Here is a 19,780-nt window from a genome sequence, read left to right on the forward strand (position 1 = left end):
ACAGAAGTTTATATTTTATTTTTGCAAAACAGACCTTTTCCTTAGAGCGTTCCTTTGATGAGTGCTTTACAGCGTAACACAGCGTGGTGATCCAACCGGATATGTGTATCTGGTCAGCTGGCACACTGTATTAATCTGCACAAGTGATAGATCTAACCCAAACGTCCGGCTCCAGCCCCCAATTTGTAAGAGGATTCAATCCAGCACTACAGCTAAGTCAATGCCTAGTCTGGGATACTGAATGGAAACCCTTATTGATATATCTTTATGTCCAGTTCATGAGTTCTGGATGACTACCCCTATATAACACCCCTCTCTTGGAATCCCCCTGACCCCACTGAGCCAAGAAGTAGTTCTGTTTTGCAAGTTTAAAAGGTTTATTTGAGAAAAATTAAACAAAATATATATCACACTTTTATGATAAATTAATAATTAATATCACACTTCAGAACATGAGCAGTTAACAACAATGGGTAATGTTCTACTAACAAACTGATTTGATTACCCAGGAGTAGTATAAAGGAAGAGGTAGCACGCTTGGGAATAGGAACAGAAGAATAAGGTAGTAGAGAATGCTTTATCTAGTTTCAGATGGATGCAATGTTGAATGAAAATGCAATACAGAAAATACTCAATATGATTTCAACAAAACAATGTAATCACTTTTCTCTGGCAATCCACTCCCCCCTTTATGCAATGTAAGTAAATGAAGGGGAGAGCACACAGTTCTTAGAAATGCAATCAAATGTAATTCAGTTCACCCCAGCAAGCTTAGACTACAGAAGTTTGAAACACAGGCAAAAGTGCTTTGAGAGGTGGCAATGAAGTGAGGAATATGCTAAAAATGGTTTTAATTCCCTTTAGGAGGTTCAGGGTGAGTGAAATATACTCGGGATGAGTTCAGGCTCACTTTAGCAAGGATCTAGGAGTAACTAGCAGGTTAAACAAATTTTTGGCAAAGGAAAGCAAGGAAGCTGCTGTTTTCACACGTGGCTGGATTTTTAACCAAATCGCGAATCGTGGCAAAATTTGCGAATGCGTGAATCACGATTACGGCAAAAGATTCTAAGCTTTCAGAGGAAAGTTAAACCAAGTTCCTAGCACAAACGGTTCCAGAGATACGGACGATTAAATAAAGGTAGTTTTTCGGATTTGAAATCTTAAAAGTTCAAAGCGACAGGTTACAGCTTGCAGCTAGAAAATGACAGGTGACAGTTAGGAGGCAGTTCTGGTTAGATTAAAATAGATTGAATTATATTATTTTAACTAAGAGATTGGTTCTGCACAGTTCTGCTAGGTACTCACAATATATTTTGAAATAGGCCTCCCCACGGATCTGGTCAGGTTTTGGACTGGACTCTGGTTCTGGTCTCGGCACTTCACAGTGATCTGGGTCAGCTCTCTGGTTCTGCTAACAGCGGTCTGGGTCACTCTGGATCTCTGGCCTCTGGTTCTGGATACTACTCTGCTTTCTCTGGGTACAGCACTGCTTCTGGATCTTTCTGGCACAGGGTTTCAGGCCAGAATCAACACCTGGGTCCGGCTGTGAATAGTCTGCAAATGATTTTTGGGCCTGCTGACAAATACTTTTGCTTGCAGTGGGCCTTCTTGGTTCAAAGTTCTGTAGTCTCTGTTTAGCTTGGAAGTCTAAGTGTAGGATCTCTGGATGTGAAGTCGTCGGTCAGGATGCTCCGCAGCAAATGGAATTGAATGTCCCTACCTGTCCCAGCAGTCTCTTTTTATGTGTTTTGAAAGTGGGTGGAGAGGTTAGCTTTCTAAGCCCAACCCCTTCAGAGTTCTGATAGGTTGGAGAATTCTTTGCGTTCTCACTGGAGAGCAGGATTGTGTGTCAGAATGATGTCATTTAATGGCTTGCAGAAAGGATACTCCCCTGTCACATTGCACACAAATCTATATTTAACCTAAAGACATATTTGCACAGGTACACATTTGTTTAAAATTACATGCACCCATCACATATCACATGAGGTATACTCTGTTCAAACTCTGATGTTTCTAAGAGCTTGCATTCAGAAACGGCAACATTTTGCGTTTTTTAACTGGTTTTGCAACATTGGTTTTTCATTAAAAATTATACACATATACACGGCCTGTCCATACATACTCCACTAAATTCCCATGTCTCTAGCTTAAACACAGAGTCTGTAGTATACATAAATAGCAGGGTTTTGCCCCAGAACATCACACAAATTCCCAACGGGTCTTAAAACGTGCACAGAAAAATCACAAGAATTATGGTATCATTGAAATAATTTTGACAAGTCTGCACCATGAGTTATACATCTTTCTTAAAATCATATTCTGGCCAACAGGGGTGTGTCTTCCCAGGTCACATGGTGGAGAAACCAGTTTATCCAGTTTCTGCCAAGCTCAGAGACCCTGCCCCTCCCAGCTTCTGCCAAGAGGAAGCTGTTTTACGGTCCCCCCAATAAAACATCTGCCTGAGTCATGGAAGGCCCATTGTTCAAGAGGAAACCATTTATGGCCTCCCCTCAATAAACCCTCTGCCTGGGTCCTTTGTTTAGTCTCTAGCAGTCCCTTGGTAATTCAATCAGAGAGGGGTAACCTCCCCTCAGAATGCAGCCAGGCCTGAGAACTGCTGTGGATCCAGTTTCACTCCAATTGGGGGTAATTTGTCCGGCAGAATCCAGTTCCTTAAGCCAGGCCCCAGCTAATGTCACTTTTAGTTACCCAGTTTTCTGCATTCAAATAAAACTAACAATTTTTACATATGCAGCTAGAATGCTGATTCTAAGTTCAAAACTATGACATTTTAACAGTGACAAACAATGTGGCAGTCACAAGTCTGTCCCTCAGTTTATTTACACATTCCGATTTTTGGTAATTTTAAATCCAGTTTCAGTTTAAGCCGCTGCAGACCTGCAGAGCTCAGCCAGTCTTGTTATAAACCTTCAAGTCACTTCAGAATATAACTTTACATTGTATCCACCTCTCAGTAAGTCTTTCTTTGGCCTGCTTTGGGTTAATTTACTCAGTTTTACACAAAAGTCTGGTGGTTTTAAAATGCCGGCTTTCTGATAGTGGTGAGTACTGGTAATGCAACCATTTTTGGGATTTAAGAAAATGAATTCCCCACAGTTCTAGGTTGCTTTTGGCAATCAGCATTGCCATTCCCAATGGTTTCAGGCTACTGTGTGGGTAGTCCATTGGTGGTTTTAGGCAGTGCCCTTCTGTGCCCATAACATCGGCAAAAATGGGTGGCAGCCTATTCTTCATGCATTTCCGTGGGCATTTTCTGGGAAGCTCTGGCCATCATGATGTTTTCAATGCCAGTACTGCACAGTTTTTGTGGTAGGGCTCGGATGCATGGGTAAAAACATCCCACAGCCCACCCCTTCCCTTCTCTGCGCTTGTCCTCTTCTCTCCTGACAAGGTTTCTAGACAGGTCTGATCTATGAAAACCTCATCAAAAGAGGTTCTTCCCTGTTCTTACAAAACCATCAAGGACCACGTTGACACCCCCGCTCCAGCCTTGGCTGATTTCTGCAATCACTCTTTCGCCTCTGGAACCTTCCCCTCCCGCCTGAAGCACTCTCTTGTGCACCCTCTTCTCAAGAAACCCTCAGCTGACCCCTCCCTTCCGGCTAACTATCGCCCAATCTCTATCACTCCCTTTCGTGGGCAAACTCCTGGAAAAGCTGGCCATCTCCAAGCTTAATCTTCACACTGAATCTGTTGGCTGTCTCCATGACCATCAGTCTGGCTTCACAGCAGCCAGAAGCATGGAAACTGCTATCCTGAACATCCATGAAGACCTGCTTTCTAATCTTGATTCTAATCTTCTCTCTGTCCTCATCCTACTTGACCTCTCCTCTGCCTTTGATGCAGTCAACCATGCCATCCTGCTCAACCGGCTCTGTGATAATCTGGGTATCACTGATCAGGCTGTGGCTGACTTCTTTCCTCTCTGACCGACCCTCCCAGGTCCAACTTGGTTCCTTCCTCTCCTCTAGTGGTGTTCCCCAGTGGTCTAACCTTTCTCTCTGTCTGTTCAACCAAATCTGGCACCTCTCGCCCACCGTATTGCTGCTCTCTGCCCCAACTTCTAGTGCTATGCGGATGACACACAGCTCGCTTTCAGGCTCCCCTAGTCTGCCTCCTCTCCTTCTCTCATCCCGGTTTGTCTGTCTGCAATCCAAGAGTGATGCACTGCCAATGATCTCTGCCTGAATGCCAGAAACACAGAGATCCTCCTTATCGGTACAAATGAAGATCCTCCTCATCAGCACACCTGCACCTCTCTTTCCCTGCACTCTCTGGCCAGCCTCCCTAGATCCTCTTCCTGCTCCCACCCGTGAGGCTAAGAACCTCTGGGTTATCCACACTCTCCTTCTCTACTCACATCTCTGACGTCTCTAAGAAGTCAAACTACCAACTGCACCTCCTCAGAGGTGTTCTTCCTTTCCTCTCCTTCCACCAAAAGCTCACTGTCTCCAGAGCTCTGGTTCTCTCTAGGCTTGACTGCTGTAACAGCCTTTTTTTAAAACTGCTTGCCTCTACTCTCCGTCCTCTGCAACTTGTCCAGAACAGGACTGCGAGACTTGTCCTTGGCCTCAAACTCAGGGATTGTGTTTCTCCAGCAGAGAAATCTCTCCATTGGCTCCCAGTGGGTGCAAGGATCAAATTCAAGACCCTCTGCATTGTCCACAAGGCCGTCTGGGGGCTAGGTCCAAAATATCTCCAGCTTTATCTTCTGAAGTATCTTCCAAACCGAGCTCTTCGTTCCTCCTTCTCCAACTCCTTGAGAGTCAATCGCTTTTTCAAGCTATGAGCTGGGGGCAGATCTCTCTCTTTGGCAGGCGCCTCTCTCTGGAACAGCCTCCTTGCCTCTCTGAAACTTGAGCAGAGCCATCTCTGGTTCTGGAAGCAGCTCAAGACTCTCCTCTTTGCTTCTTCCTTCTCGTTTCCTCTTCCCTGCTGATCTCCTGTCTGATGCTGCACTGGATACCTGGCTACCCTCTGACCCATGGGCCCAGGTCCCTGCCCTCCCAGTTGCACACCTGAACTGCCACCTGGCATCCCTACACTTGGGGCTGTACCTGCAACCATGCAGTCCCCCTACCTGCACTTTCTAACACTTCCTGTCTGCAATTAACCCCTGCACTGCCACCAGTTGGCTGGACTTCTTGTTTTTCGTTGTTCGATCCTATGTCTTGCACTTGCTCCTCTTCCCCTTACCCCGGCACTTCTCCCCTTTCCTCTCCTCTGCACTTGCGTGATCTCAGTGTCACTGGGCCTAGTAAGATCGTTGTCATGTCCCCCCCTTGTTCCCCTCCCATGCTTCGTCGCACCTTGAAACACTTGTGTATAGGCGCACTATAAATAAAATATCATATTATGGGGATAATCTATTTTCTAGTTTGGATTTTTGAGTGCCCTCGTTTGATGTGCAGCGAGGGAAAGTGACTTAAAATGTTGAGGCAGATATATCCGGAAATCACCAATAAGCAAATGCCAGACAATTGGGAGTGGGCCGCAGTATTTTCTTCTTGAAGTTGTACAGGGAGACTAAAATCCAGGGAGCTCATAACCATTTCCTTTACTTAATCGTTTAAGAACGCTGATTACAAGAATGAGAATGAACGTCCTGAGACAGTAGGTATAAATGGGAAGAGTACGTCTCTGGGAAGATTCATGTAATATGCAGGATGTGGAAAATTGAGGATTTACGTCACTTCCTCCTTGACTGTCTGAACTATGCCTATCGCAGGAAAGGGATGTGTAAACCTGCTGTTCATAAAGACTAAGGTATCGTAATTGTGTCTAACAGTGCTTTAGAGGACAGTTATGTCATTGTTCATTGAGGTGATATACCCTGAGGCAGCGGCCCGACCCTGTAGGTAATGGCCCGCCGCCCAAGTTAAGGGCCTGAGTGCAGCGAGGGTGGCGGGCCGTTACCTACAGGGTCGGCCCGCCACTGAGGGGCATATCGCCATTAGCACCCATGTAGTTCGCTACATGGCTGCTGATGTTTTTTTAATGGAATGTCTTTTCTCTCCGCGAACGGGCGCAGAAGTAGAGAAAATACTATACCAACACAGTAGCCATGGAATAGGTAGGCGGGCGCAATCAGGTAAGTGGGATATGGGGAGGGTAAAAAAAAAACGGGGTCAGATTGAGGGAAGAGGGTGGGCAGACGAACCAGCCATCAGGCGGATTGGAACGTGGGCTAGCACTAGCAGTGTAGGTCCGTGTTCTGTGCCTCCTGATTGGCTGGCTCCCACGCCGAGGGTGCTAATGCTGAATATAGAACACTCCTTAATGGAGAAAACATATGTTAAGACAATGGGTTTGATCATGAGTCTGGCGGTATCCCGGCAGTAATACCACAGGAAACCGCCAGTGCAAATAGCGCTACCGCTACTCGGTCCGGCGCTATTAGCGCTGGATCACAAGTATCGGTTGGCCGGTTATTGCCCATTCCCCATTGGATCCATTGCATCAGTGTTATGAAGAATCTGTAACAGGAAAATTCATCCAGCTAAAATAATGTAAGTGCACTTTGTGTTAAAATGTAATTCCTTTTTTCTAATTTGTTCACCAAAAAAACATTTTAAAATGGACTTCTCTTCTCATAAGTATTGCTGACAAGGCACTTCATTTGTCCAAAAAAATAAGAAGTGCCCGAGCACAACAAATATTTTCTAGCACACCTGTGCTTCGTCATGGCAGCAGGTCACTTGCACACTGCTCCTACCACGCACTACTGCACCCCACAGTGTCAACATATTTGGGGTTGCAGTTGCAACTCCCGCCAGCTCATTGGGGGTGATAGGTGCACTGCCCATGGCAGATGTGCAGTTTACAAATACCAATCAGCATAACATAAAATAACATAACATACTAGTTGGGTCTTGAAATGAGACACCGACAGTTAAACTCTTTCTATAAACACATCTTCGTTAGCCTTTTCCTCTGACTGTGTAGGAGAAAGTAGAATGAAAGTGCTTTCTTGCTCAAAGTGATGGGAAAATGCAGACCAAATAATGACTGAACTGATGAACTGGCCTGCAAAGCACAGCAGCCAGAAGGCCTCCCGTAGGTCTGATCTCTGCACAGGCCTTCCATCTCGGCAGTGATCTTCTCCGTCTCTCAACCATGTGATGGGGCTGCTGGCTGCTGAGTGACTCACCTGTTACTGGGTGCCCATCTGCCCCGCTAATGAAACTGCCGGCTGGGAAGGGCCAATCCAAGTCACGTGCCAGCAGGTGTTCAAGACTCAGGGAGCCGGTGGCCGTGAGCATGCTTGAGTATAGGTGAAACCCATGATGACTGCATACCAGAAGGGAAAGAGGTAGTGGTGCCAAGCTTAAAAAGGTGCTGCGTGCGGCTGCTCAGTGCCCCCGGCTGCAGAAGCACTGCAGCACCAGAGCAATGTGTGCAACATGCCAGCCCTACCACAAGACCTCCCAAGATTCCCCATTCTATGCACAAGTGGGTTATACACAGAGTTACTATATCGGAGCTTGTTTTGTGGAAGAAATTAAACGTAGCCCTACAAGCCACCACGTTTCAGGGGACTAAACTGGAAAATCCCCACCCCAAATCACGGAAGGGTGTATTGCTTTTTGGAAACAACAGGACTGCTGATTAAACTGTAAAGTGGGCGACAACAGAGCAACCCCATTTCCCCTCCATCTCAGATTAAATATGGAGGGCATTGAATGGTTTATTTCTGGAATCTACCACCCTTTTGGGAAAAGCATTGGTACACCAAGTTCCCCCACCAACTGCAAGGTTCAGGCGTAATTTAGCTGCCTGTTTATCTTGCTTTGCATTAACAGTTCCCCCTCGTATTCCCAATGTGCCCCTCCTCACCTTCTAACATTCACCTACGACGGTTATTTTGTGAGGACTCCTGTCACTTTCACTTTCGTTTTAGCTAAATATATAAGTTCTTGTTTTCAGGTTTGACAGAAGCGTCAGAATACTCGGTGTACATTTTAGATTTGCTAAAAGAGCTTTCAAAGCATTGCAGCATGGCCTGGTATTAAATCAGTGTTGTTCAAACTGTTTTTATCTCAAGCCCCCTTGAGTAAAAATATTGTTGTCAGCCCCCCCTCCACAAAACCATATCTGCTAATATGTTCTATTAAAAGCAGTAACTGGATACTTTTTTGAACAGCCTTCCCCCCCACCCCCCACCAGACACCCTTTGGGACCCCCTAGAAGGGACAGCCCCACAGTTTGAAGACCACTGTATTAAATCAATAAAACAATTCGCAAAAAAAATCACTAAATGTTCCCCTCTTACACTTATGAAGGAGAGCCGGATCTAGTTCACGCAATGGCTTCTGGCAGAGTTGGACTGGGACTAAACATAGGCCCGGGCACCCGCAGGAAAGGTGGCACCGCCTGCAGGCCCGGGCACACGCAGGAAAGGTGGCACCGCCTGCAGGCCCGGGCACCCGCAGGAAAGGTGGCACCGCCTTGCAAATGCAGATACGTAATGTTTCCGGACAAATTGCTTTAGTAGTAGGTGCGCAAATGTTTGCCAGATGATACAATTAATTTAAAGCACATGTTGATGCATACATTGGTCTACACTGGTAGAATGCCTGAAGTAATTCAAATGGTCCACACCGTCCCCAAAAAAGGCCCACAATGACCTGTTCCCTCGTCCGGCTGCCACACAGGCCAGGGCGAGCATGGCGGCTGGGTCTTCTGCGGAGCTGTGAATGGTCCTGTTATATTGCGTGTCTTCGCTGGAATGTTGCGCTTGTCCAACTCGCATACTTTTTCTGAAAAGAGGAAATGAACATGGCATTTCCTGAAACTGATAGTGTGAGGCTGTTTCCAAAATAAAGTTCCCATCGCAATCTGGCAGGAAACCGTACTCACAGACATGGTCTTAAACACCGCCTGCTATTAATGCTCTGCGGAGGCATGGCTGGGGGGAACTGGTCCAAGTGTATGAAAAGAAGTAGTGGAATAATGCTCCCTGCTGGCCTGCCCCCACACCCACAAACCCCATCCCCAGCCCCCGCCCACGCGCACACAAACCTCCAAACACATGCGCCTGCTGTTTAAGGGAATGTTCGGTGAGTGCACTGAAGTGCAAGTCTCAACTTCTTCCTACACTTTTATTTTGAAACAAAACCATTTTGGAACGGTTTATTTTTCAAATAAAAGTATAGGAACAGTAAAATTTAATTGAAACAAGTAGAGGAGCAGCGCTCCTAACTGCTCCTGGGTGGGGCCTAATGGGGCCATAGCCTGAGGGCTTTTGGTTGTAGCCCAGATAGAAGCTTGGGGGCTACAACTGAAAGGCTAGCTAGCCCCGAGTCCCGACAGTCCCGAATTTAGCGTAGCACCGGATCTTTTAGACCTAGCAACACCCCTGATGCTGTGTGTAGAAAGGCCTGCGTAAATGCTCTTTTCAACTTTCATTTGATTGTATGCCCCGATTCCCTTGCTGTTTTAATGCTAAAACCAATGTTTCTCTTTCTTTGGCAGTTGGCGTTAGCCCATACGGATTCAGCACCCGGTTCGATATTCACTTTGTGAACACGTTTGAAGTAGCCTTTGGTCGGGAAGGAGAAACAAAGAGCCTGGGCGCCACAGTCATCATCCGGCCCACGATTAAGCGCTTCCAACCAGAGATCCAGTGGTTCAGAAATGGTGAGCTTGTGTGGCGGTCCCAGGAGAACGCTTGAGTGGTCTACCCCGAGTCCTGCCAAGTCCAAAGAGTCTGCACCTTGTTCTAATGTTTGTTCTAGTGCTTAAAGTTCGCATGCAAAGAACTATATTGAGAACGTTTTCATTTAACGACCTACCCACAATCTTCTTAGACATGCAAAATCTCTCAGAATGCAAACAGTTTACTGTAAAGACATGAAGTACTTCTGTTATGAAAGGAAAGTCTCTGAAGGCAGCAGGTAAAATCATGGCTTCTTAATTCCAGTGACCTCTTAGGCTCGGTTGTCATCAGGTACATTAGCTTAAGAGGAGATATAAGGAAGCTGAGGGAGCCCACTGGTTCTCACCACCCAGGCTACATCCATCCAACTGCCCCGGGTGGACCACTCGGAACACTCACTCATCTCAACAGCATTCCATCACTCCCCTAGCATTCAACAGATGACATCATTCAGTCAGGCATGCGGGGAGACATGGAACCAACAGAGAGGACAGACCCTAACGACTCCCTTCCTTCCATAACAGAGACATGGACACACAGAAAGACGACCCTAACTCCTCCCTTCCTTCAATTACAGAGACAGGGAAACACAGAAAGACGGCCCTAACTCCTCCCTTCCTTCCATAACAGGGACAGGGACACACAGAAAGACGGCCCTAACTCCTCCCTTCCTTCCATAACAGAGACAGGGACACACAGAAAGACGGCCTAACTCCTCCCTTCCTTCAATTACAGAGACAGGGAAACACAGAAAGACGGCCCTAACTCCTCCCTTCCTTCCATAACAGGGACAGGGACACACAGAAAGACGGCCCTAACTCCTCCCTTCCTTCCATAACAGAGACAGGGACACACAGAAAGACGGCCTAACTCCTCCCTTCCTTCAATTACAGAGACTGGGAAACACAGAAAGACGGCCCTAATTCCTCCCTTCCTTCCATAACAGAGACATGGACACACAGAAAGACGGCCCTAACTCCTCCCTTCCTTCAATTACAGAGACAGGGAAACACAGATAGACGGCCCTAACTCCTCCCTTCCTTCCATAACAGGGACAGGGACACACAGAAAGACGGCCCTAACTCCTCCCTTCCTTACATAACAGAGACAGGGACACACAGAAAGACGGCCTAACTCCTCCCTTCCTTCAATTACAGAGACTGGGAAACACAGAAAGACGGCCCTAACTCCTCCCTTCCTTCCATAACAGACACAGGGAAACACAGAAAGACGGCCCTAACTCCCCCTTCCTTCAATTACAGAGACAGGGAAACACAGAAAGACGGCCCTAACTCCCCCTTCCTTCCATAACAGACACAGAAACACACAGAAAGACGGCCCTAACACCTCCCTTGCTTCAATTACAGAGACAGGGAAACACAGAAAGACGGCCCTAACACCTCCCTTCCTTCCATAACAGAGACAGGGACACACAGAAAGACGGCCCTAACTCCTCCCTTCCTTCAATTACAGAGACAGGGAAACACAGAAAGACGGCCCTAACTCCTCCCTTCCTTCAATTACAGAGACAGGGAAACACAGAAAGATGGCCCTAACTCCTCCCTTCCTTCCATAACAGAGACAGGGACACACAGAAAGACGGCCCTAACTCCTCCCTTCCTTCAATTACAGAGACAGGGAAACACAGAAAGACGGCCCTAACTCCTCCCTTCCTTCAATTACAGAGACTGGGAAACACAGAAAGACGGCCCTAACTCCTCCCTTCCTTCCATAACAGACACAGGGACACACAGAAAGACGGCCCTAACTCCTCCCTTCCTTCAATTACAGAGACAGGGAAACACAGAAAGACGGCCCTAACTCCTCCCTTCCTTCAATTACAGAGACAGGGAAACACAGAAAGATGGCCCTAACTCCTCCCTTCCTTCCATAACAGACACAGGGACACACAGAAAGACGGCCCTAACTCCTCCCTTCCTTCCATAACAGACACAGGGACACACAGAAAGACGGCCTTAACTCCTCCCTTCCTTCAATTACAGAGACAGGGAAACACAGAAAGACGGCCCTAACACCTCCCTTCCTTCCATAACAGACACAGGGAAACAGAGAAAGACGGGCGGCCCTAACTCCTCCCTTCCTACTATAACAAAACTTTCCTTTACAAACTACAACAGTTGACATACGCTCACATGAGGATACACACAATCACACCACATAGCATTCTACAGATGGCATCATTCAGTCAGGCATGCGGGGAGACAGGGAAACATAACAGAGACAGGGACACACAGAAAGACGGCCCTAACACCTCCCTTCCTACTATAACAAAACTTTCATTTACAAACTACAACAATTGAAACACACTCACACGAGGATACTCACAATCACACCACATAGCATTCTACAGATGGCATCATTTAGTCAGGCATGCAGGAAGTCAGGGAAACAACAGAAAAGACAGACCCTAACAACTTCACAATGGAGGCCTTTATCTGATTTCATTCCTAAAAGGTCACGGCCAGTTTGAGGGGGGTCAGTGCAACCAACAAATGTTGAGCTCTTTGCCTCCATGAACAGAGCCCACCAAACCTTCTTCCCATGCCTCTGCACTGGTCAGTGATGCAGACAAGGTTCTTCATACATGTCCTTGTCCACTAAACACAGTACCATGCATGAATCATCACTCCCATTATTTTCTGAGCGTATAAGCAAAATGGTAATTTAAATGGGCTTGCCCCTTATTGCTAAAAAAGTATACACATCTTGGCTTCTGATCCCCTTGTGCTCATAGGGCAGTGTGTGGGAGTAGAAGCTCCTTTAGACGGCATAGTAATGCACGTAGGTATTCACAACATAAGCTAAGACTGGGCGGAACAAAATCAACCTAGAATAGATCTTTACCTAAAGGGATTCCCCACCATGATATGATATGATCGTTTATTTATATAGCGCCTATACACAATGTGTTTCAAAGCGCTTCAAGGGAGGGAACTAGGGGAAATACAATGACATTCTTATAAGGCCATGAAAAACAAGAATATGAAATTAACTATCGTACTCGGCCTGATGACATTTCAGATAGTGCCAGAGCTAAAACACAGATAAGGAAGGGAGGGGGTGGGAGGGAATTGGAAACAGACAGGTGACTACCGTACTAGGCCTGATGACATTTCTAGTAGAGCCGGAGATTACAAGAGGTGAGGGAGAGGGGTAGAGAAAGGAGGGAGAGGAACTAAACAAGCGACTACTGTACTAGGCCTGACGACATTTCAGATAGTGCTGGAGGGGGCGGAAAAGGAAGGGGAGGAGACAGACAATTGTTGCTATCATACTATGTCCAGGGACAATTCTGATAGAGTACGTGCATAGAAAAAAGTAAGGGGGTGGGAGGAGATGAGAGAAGCGAAAGAAGGAGGGAACAGAGAATAAAACAGTGAAAGGAGCGGAGAAGCAGAAGGGAGAGCGAATACAGTTGCAGAGGTCAGTAAAACACAAATATTGCAGAGAACAGAAAATGTAAGCAAGGATTCAAGATGACGATGGGCACAGCATGATACAGGGCCACTATGAGTACGAGTTGAGAAGGTCAAGCACCAAGAGTCAGTGTCCATAAAGTCAAATCCAAGCATTGGCAGCAGGTCGGTGATGGTGAAACCATGGTGAATCAAGACAACTCCTGCAGTGATTAGGTGTAAGGGGGTGGGGAAGAAGGGAAAGGGGGGAGTGGGGAGGGGCGAGCAGGAAAGAAGAGAACAGGAAAGCAGGGAGGGTGGAAGCACAACTGGCATGATGTGGGACAAAGGAGGGGAAGGAGGTACAACGGACATCATGGGGACCAGGTAGGGGCTGGGGGCGGTGACCAGGGAGGGGGGCACAAAGGACATCACGGGGGACCAGGGAGAGGGTGGGAGGGCACAACGGACATCAGGGGGGACCTACGGAGGGGGTTGGGACACAAGGACATCACGGGGGAGCAGGGAGGGGGTGGGGGTCACAACAGATATCAGATGGGACCAGTGAGGGGCACAACTGACATGACGGGGGACAAGGGGAGGGGGCACAATGGACATCACAGGGGACCAGGGAGGGGGTGGGGGACACAACACAACTCATAAGCCCTCCAATTCTGCTTTGGCCTTTGAGCAAACCTCCCTGCTTCACAGCCCTCCATCGCATTTAACTCTCATTTATGGTAATGTATGGTACGGTTCATTTATAAAGCACAAGTAGGCAAAAGTGGCTCCATGACACTAGGCCCCTCTAACCCAGAGCTAAGCTCTATTTCTGTCTTTAAGAGGGGAGAGTAGTGGAAGTATTTCTTAACATTTCTAATGGAAGTAAGGAGCACATTCCAGAGAGAGGGGGCAAGTGAAGAAAGGGTTCAGCCACCTATTCTGCTCCGTCGGCATCTCAGGATGAATTTTAGGCCCGTCTTAAAAAAGCTTTGTGCACTATACGTAGAACCTCAAAAGAGATGTGCTTCTGAAATGGGAGCCAACATACATTTCTGACAGCCGAAGAAACATGAATGCTTTAAAGAAGATGTAATAGGAGATGAGCGGCTGAGTAAACCCCATTAGCGTAGCCAGCATGGTCTTCATATGATGGAGTTGGGCCACATGAGGAAACATCTCCTGATCATTTTGAATCCCTGCTACGTCTAAAATCTGACATGTTGCCTCCCTTTTGGCCTTTTCCCTATAGAATAGGTGAAATAAACCTACACTTATTCATTTATATATTTATTGATGATTGATTTGGTGTTTGACGGCCATTTTGTAGCACCCTGAGAAACATAAGGGAAAAAGGCCAACTGATCTTTCACAAGCTTCGGGCACATATTCAGAGCAGTTAAGGGCAGGGAAGATGGAGGAGGGCATTAATTCATAAGGGTAATGCTATACGCCTGGTAGCATAATAAGTGCATGCACACATAAGTGGCAGTCATTTTGGTCAGTCACAGTTGTACGGAAGATGCCGAATAGTACGACCAAGTCACAGATAGATCAGGGTGATGCAATGGGATAGTTGTTGACGTTCATTTAGGTGAATGTCCCAGAGGGGTGAAGGATTTTCAAAGGAGGTAAGTCTTACATCACCGTTTTTATTGTCTCTTATTTGTGGAGAGAGTGAGACAGCCCACTAAATGGCCAGATCCAGACACGTTTTAGGATCTGTACAGCAAAACTGTTTGAGGACAATTGTACCCGTTATACCTGTTTGCTGGTCATACTTGAAACTGGAAAAATATGTTTCTATTTCGCAGGCCCATAAACCAAGCTGTAAAGTTCATGCTGCAAATTGTAAATCACATTATTCATGTTGCACATCTTACCCACCGTTGTCCACTGTGACCACTCTGGAGACTGTGTCCCTATTCCCAAGGGGGGAGCCATCCACTTTGATGCTAGGGAAGTGAGCCGGTGACACAAATCCCTCCCTACCGGCTTGGGCATGTGGGACCTCACTGGGAGTGACTCTCCCTTAGGGGACAAGGGCGCCGCCGCGCATGTGGAACTCCCACATCCAATGTACTTTCAGCATATATGGGAGTAAAGCAAGAGGACAATATAGACATGATTTTGGCTCAAGGTAATCCTGAATGTTGCAGCCGTTTGACAACATGTGATCAACACACCCCCTCTCTATCGAGGAATGAGAATAACGAGCCAACATCCCTTGATTGGGAGAGGGGAGTCCCAACGCCAAGGCAAGATCGAGATGTGAGAGCATTAATAAAGCGAGGAGCCGCGCAATCCAGCGGAACCTGCTGCAGCGCGGAGAGAAGCGGAAGTGAGACCCAGACGTGAGATGACCGAAGAAGAACCGTGCAAGGCCAGAAGTGCGGGCCGTGTAGAGTGAAGCAATCCTGGAGGCACATCCACATACAGGAGGAGGTGGTCCTGGAGCCCGCAAATTGATGTGGAATCCTGTAACGAAAGGAGGTACGTGCTCTCCATCTGAGAGCTGACGAAGAGCAAGAGGCACCCAAGACGAGGGACGCAAAGACCACCAGTGTCTGGAGGCAAAAAGCGGCAAGCAGCAGTGAAGGTCGACGCTGCATGCGACATCGACCCTGCATTGGGTGCGCACCAAAACAAAATCAGGTACATAGGTTACCCAGGTCAGAGGGACGAGGAAATAAGTGAATGCAAGCAGGGGAGAGGAGAGAGATACCCTTGCCCCATGTAAGGGTTACATGGACTTGAGAAGTCAGAGCAAGATAGATGTCTTCAGGGGTTGTGAGAGCCCAAGAGATCTGAACAGCACTAAACTCCAGTAGGGCCACAGGGACCCAGGAACAATACAGGAAATAGAACTAAAAATAGACGAAAAGCGAGAGCAATCAAAGACTAGAGGGTCACGAAGGCTGCCAGTGTCCGGAGGTGAAAAGTGGCAGCAGCAGAAACACTGCTGCCACATGCGAAACCGACCCTGTCTGGGGTAAGCACAGTAACACATTGAGGTACGTGGGTCATCCAAGTCGGAGGGAGAAGGAAAGAAGTGAATGCAAGCAGGTCAGATAGCAGAGCGAGTAGAGCGCTGGCTTTGACATCCGTGCAGAGCCTGCCGACGCAGGTGCAAATCCTGGCAGAGCCAAACTCAGCCTTTAATCCTTCCGAGGTTGATAAATGAGCACCACACCGTGGGTAATAAGCAGCGCTCAGATGCCTGAGGATTTGTAGCACTATATAAATGCTAAATTATTATTAATATTATTATGGGATAGGAGAGACATACCCTAACCTAACATTATAAGGGTCACAGGGACCCGAGAAGGCAAAGAGAAAGAGAGATGTTCAAGGGAATGTGAGAACCCAAGAAATCCAAACATCACAAAACACCAGAAGGATCACAGGGACCCAGGAACAATAGAAGAAACAGAACTAAAAAGATGTCACAGGGACCCTAGTGAACCAAGAGACATATTGGGGTGCTGAACCCCAAACGAGCCACAGGAAAAAAGTAAACAGAAATACCAGAAAGCATGAGAGGAGCACGAATGCACACAGAAGTTTGTCGAAGTCTGGAAAAATCCACCAAGGTGGTGGAAAGGGATCAGGGAAATGTCCCTCCACCTAAAGAAGATAGGATATTTAGTTTTTCTAGGAACATGAGACTATTTCAAGACTTCTTTGGGAAACTTTGAGGACATTCTGATAGTCTAACAAGAACTGCTTTTCTTTGAGTGGAACTTTGGTGTAATTCTAACACTGAACTAAAACAAATGAGGGATTCTTGGAAAAAACTAACACACCTTTTTTTCTCTTTTCTGAAGATCCAAGCGTGCAGGCCACTTCGTATATTTCTTTTACATTTTAGGATTGCATCACAAAGCCCTTAGAATTATGCACCAGATGGCAGCAAGACTCCATCTCCTGAACCCTTGTAATAACAACGGTGAAGCGGTGACCTTCCTGCAAACAGAGCAAACCGGCTTCCTTGTGACCCGAAAGGATCAGTCAGACCTGTATCCTCTGTTTGCTTTAGTGCTCCCCTAAAGCTCCTAGTGGTTCCTGTGTCCCCTGTTCCAAAATCTGTAGCATCATTTTCCTTCACAGCCGTGGGTTGGCAGTTGCTGGAAACTTCCTTGCCTCCTGGACTCCTTGCGCGAAACTCTGGTCCTGCTCCTGCAGAGTGTAGAATCGCACAGGCTAGCCCTGCAGCTTTTGCCCATCACCGCAATCTGTGCTCGCCCCGGTTTGGGACATGATACTGAAATCTCAGAAAAAAACGCACTGGGATACATAATGACCTCAGGATTTCATTTTAGGAGTTCTGTGACTTTATCTGGGTTCTTGGTTCTGTTCTTCCATCTCGTCGGTCTTGCACTGCATACAATATAGCTCTGGTCGGAAACCATGACTTATGCTGCGGATTCTGGGTGCAACTCTGCAAAAATCTGAATCACATTGGATTCAAGGTATCTTCTTGAGAGTCCACTGACTTCATATTGGGTCTCAGTTTCATTCTTCTTTTCCTGGGTTCTTCACATGCAGACCATACATCTCCATCATTGAATCACAACGTGTGCTGACACTCCCTCTACACGCTGCAATCTCGGTGCTGTTAGGATTCATCTTCTGTGACTGGACCTTACCTTTGGGGTCCCGTCATCTTCTCCAAGACCTCAGTTCTGCTCTCCTGGGGTTGGGGTAGCTGCTGTAGTAGTAGACGTGGCTCCACCTCCAGGATCAACCCCCATGCGTCTGCTGTGTGCAAGCTCTCTCAGGCTGGCTCCTCCCCAGCAGGTATGGGTCTTGGCCCTTTTGCTCTCTGACACCATTGGTTCTGCATTCCCGGAATCAAAGCCAACACAATGGGGTCGGCGGCCGAGCCATTCGCTGTTAAAGAACCCTGTGCATTATTATTGTGTTAAGTTCCCCATGCAAACAATTAACAATTGTGATACTTGTTTCAAGGGAGATGTCACAGACTCTACTTTGGAATTCATTGTCCCTTAAAGGGGTCACCTTGGTGAAATCCTGCGTTCCCTGTCTCCTAAGGGGTGTTTAGCAGAGCAGGCTAACCTTCCAGCAGAGAAGGGCGAATTCCCTGAATTCATCACACTTGACTGCTTTACAATTTTACCAATTGGAGATTCACGATATCATAATGAATACCCTGTAAACCCTAGAGGAAATGTTGGGCTGCCCTGCACACAGGTCATATGAGCCATTTCCCTAACAATAAAGAGCACTTCATGGAAACATTTTGACATATGAAAAACAAAGGGGTTGAAGGGAAAATCATTCTAACACTCTCAGCAAAAGCTCTTTCAGGGCCTCATTATGAATGTGCCGGTGCGGTAATAACCTGCTGGTATTACCGCATACCGGCGTGTTACTGTACCGGCACACTCCAAGTTTGGTGGTGGGGTGGCTGGATTTACCTGCAGCTCTGCGCTGCCAGTGATTCCGGCACCCCACCTCCCAAAAATGCTGGTATTAATGACACCGGTGGCGGTAATACCGGCAATTCCCACCATGGTATCCTAGCCGACTCCATGGAATGGGGAACTCCAGCACTTACTGGCACTTTACTTTACTTTTACTTCATTTAATTTCTAATGCGCAGCAATGGACCCAGAGGCATGATGGCGCGAACATAACATGAAAAACAGACGCATAAACACAAAGCACTGGGTCAAATCCGGAGGAGAATCAAATGCCATGCCAGGCAAACAATTTAATCAAACAGCCAAGTTTTTAACTTTTTCTTAAAAGACTCGGGTTTCAATTCGAGCGTGAGATCCAGCAGAAAAGGCTGCTCTAGGCAGCAGGAGCTGTCGCTGCAAAGGCTCCCTTTTCTGCCTTTCTTGATCTGCTATGTGGAATAACTAGCATTTTAGACTCATTGGATCTAAGAGTTCTAGAGGAGGTCTTTATCGTGATTAGATCTTTCAGGTATCGGGGTAGGGTTCCCAAGAAACACTTGAAGGTGAACATGAGGAGGCGATATTGAATTCTCGCCTCCACGGGGAGCCATTGCAGGGCTCTTCTCGCTGCTGAAACGTGATCCCATCTAGCTAGGCCCATTACTACCCTAACAGCCCCGTTTTGAATTACCCGGAGGCGATTAATCTCGGCTTTACTAATGTCGGTCAAGAGGCTGCAACAGTAGTCTATTTTGGCACCTACAGTAGCTTTGCCAACGTTTCTGCGTTGGTTTGTGAGACGAGAGGCTGCATGTGGGCGAAGAGTCTTAGATAGTAGGTTGCCCCGGAGACCACACTCCCCACCTGGGCCTTCATAGAAAGGTGCTGGTCTAGGATAACCCCAAGGGATTTCACTTTCTTCAGGGTATTGATCTTCACATCGCCAAGTTGGAAGCTCCCATATGCTAAATCCAGCATGGAGAGTGTTCTAGGGGACTCTGTGATCATGAGCTCGGTCTTGGACTTATTCAGGGCCAGACCGTTCTAGACCATCCAATGGTCTATGCATGTATAAGCTTCATTTATCCTGGCTTCATCTAGTGCATGGGATCCAGACAGCGGGATGATGCACTGGGTATCATCCGCAAAATTAGCAAACCAGATCCCCTCCTCGTCCAACGTAGCAAAGAACGAGGACGTAAAAATGGTATAAAAACCAGGGGTGAGACTGGCTCCCTGTGGAACTCTGAATTCAT

General features: G+C 47.1%; 1 protein-coding gene across 2 annotated transcripts in view; it reads left to right on the top strand.

Annotated features, from left to right (window-relative positions):
- The window catches only part of MYOM1 (myomesin 1), a 526,093-nt gene that overhangs the window by 314,155 nt on the left and 192,158 nt on the right, over positions 1-19,780 (top strand). For both annotated transcript variants that reach the window (XM_069620852.1, XM_069620853.1), the window contains exon 10: positions 9,499-9,663. In XM_069620852.1, the coding sequence (XP_069476953.1) occupies positions 9,499-9,663 (165 nt within the window). The remainder of the gene's footprint in view (positions 1-9,498; positions 9,664-19,780) is intronic.

This window comes from Ambystoma mexicanum, chromosome 5q (assembly GCF_040938575.1).
Source record: "Ambystoma mexicanum isolate Mex_15411 chromosome 5q, UKY_AmexF1_1, whole genome shotgun sequence".
Taxonomy (NCBI): Eukaryota; Metazoa; Chordata; class Amphibia; order Caudata; family Ambystomatidae; genus Ambystoma; species Ambystoma mexicanum.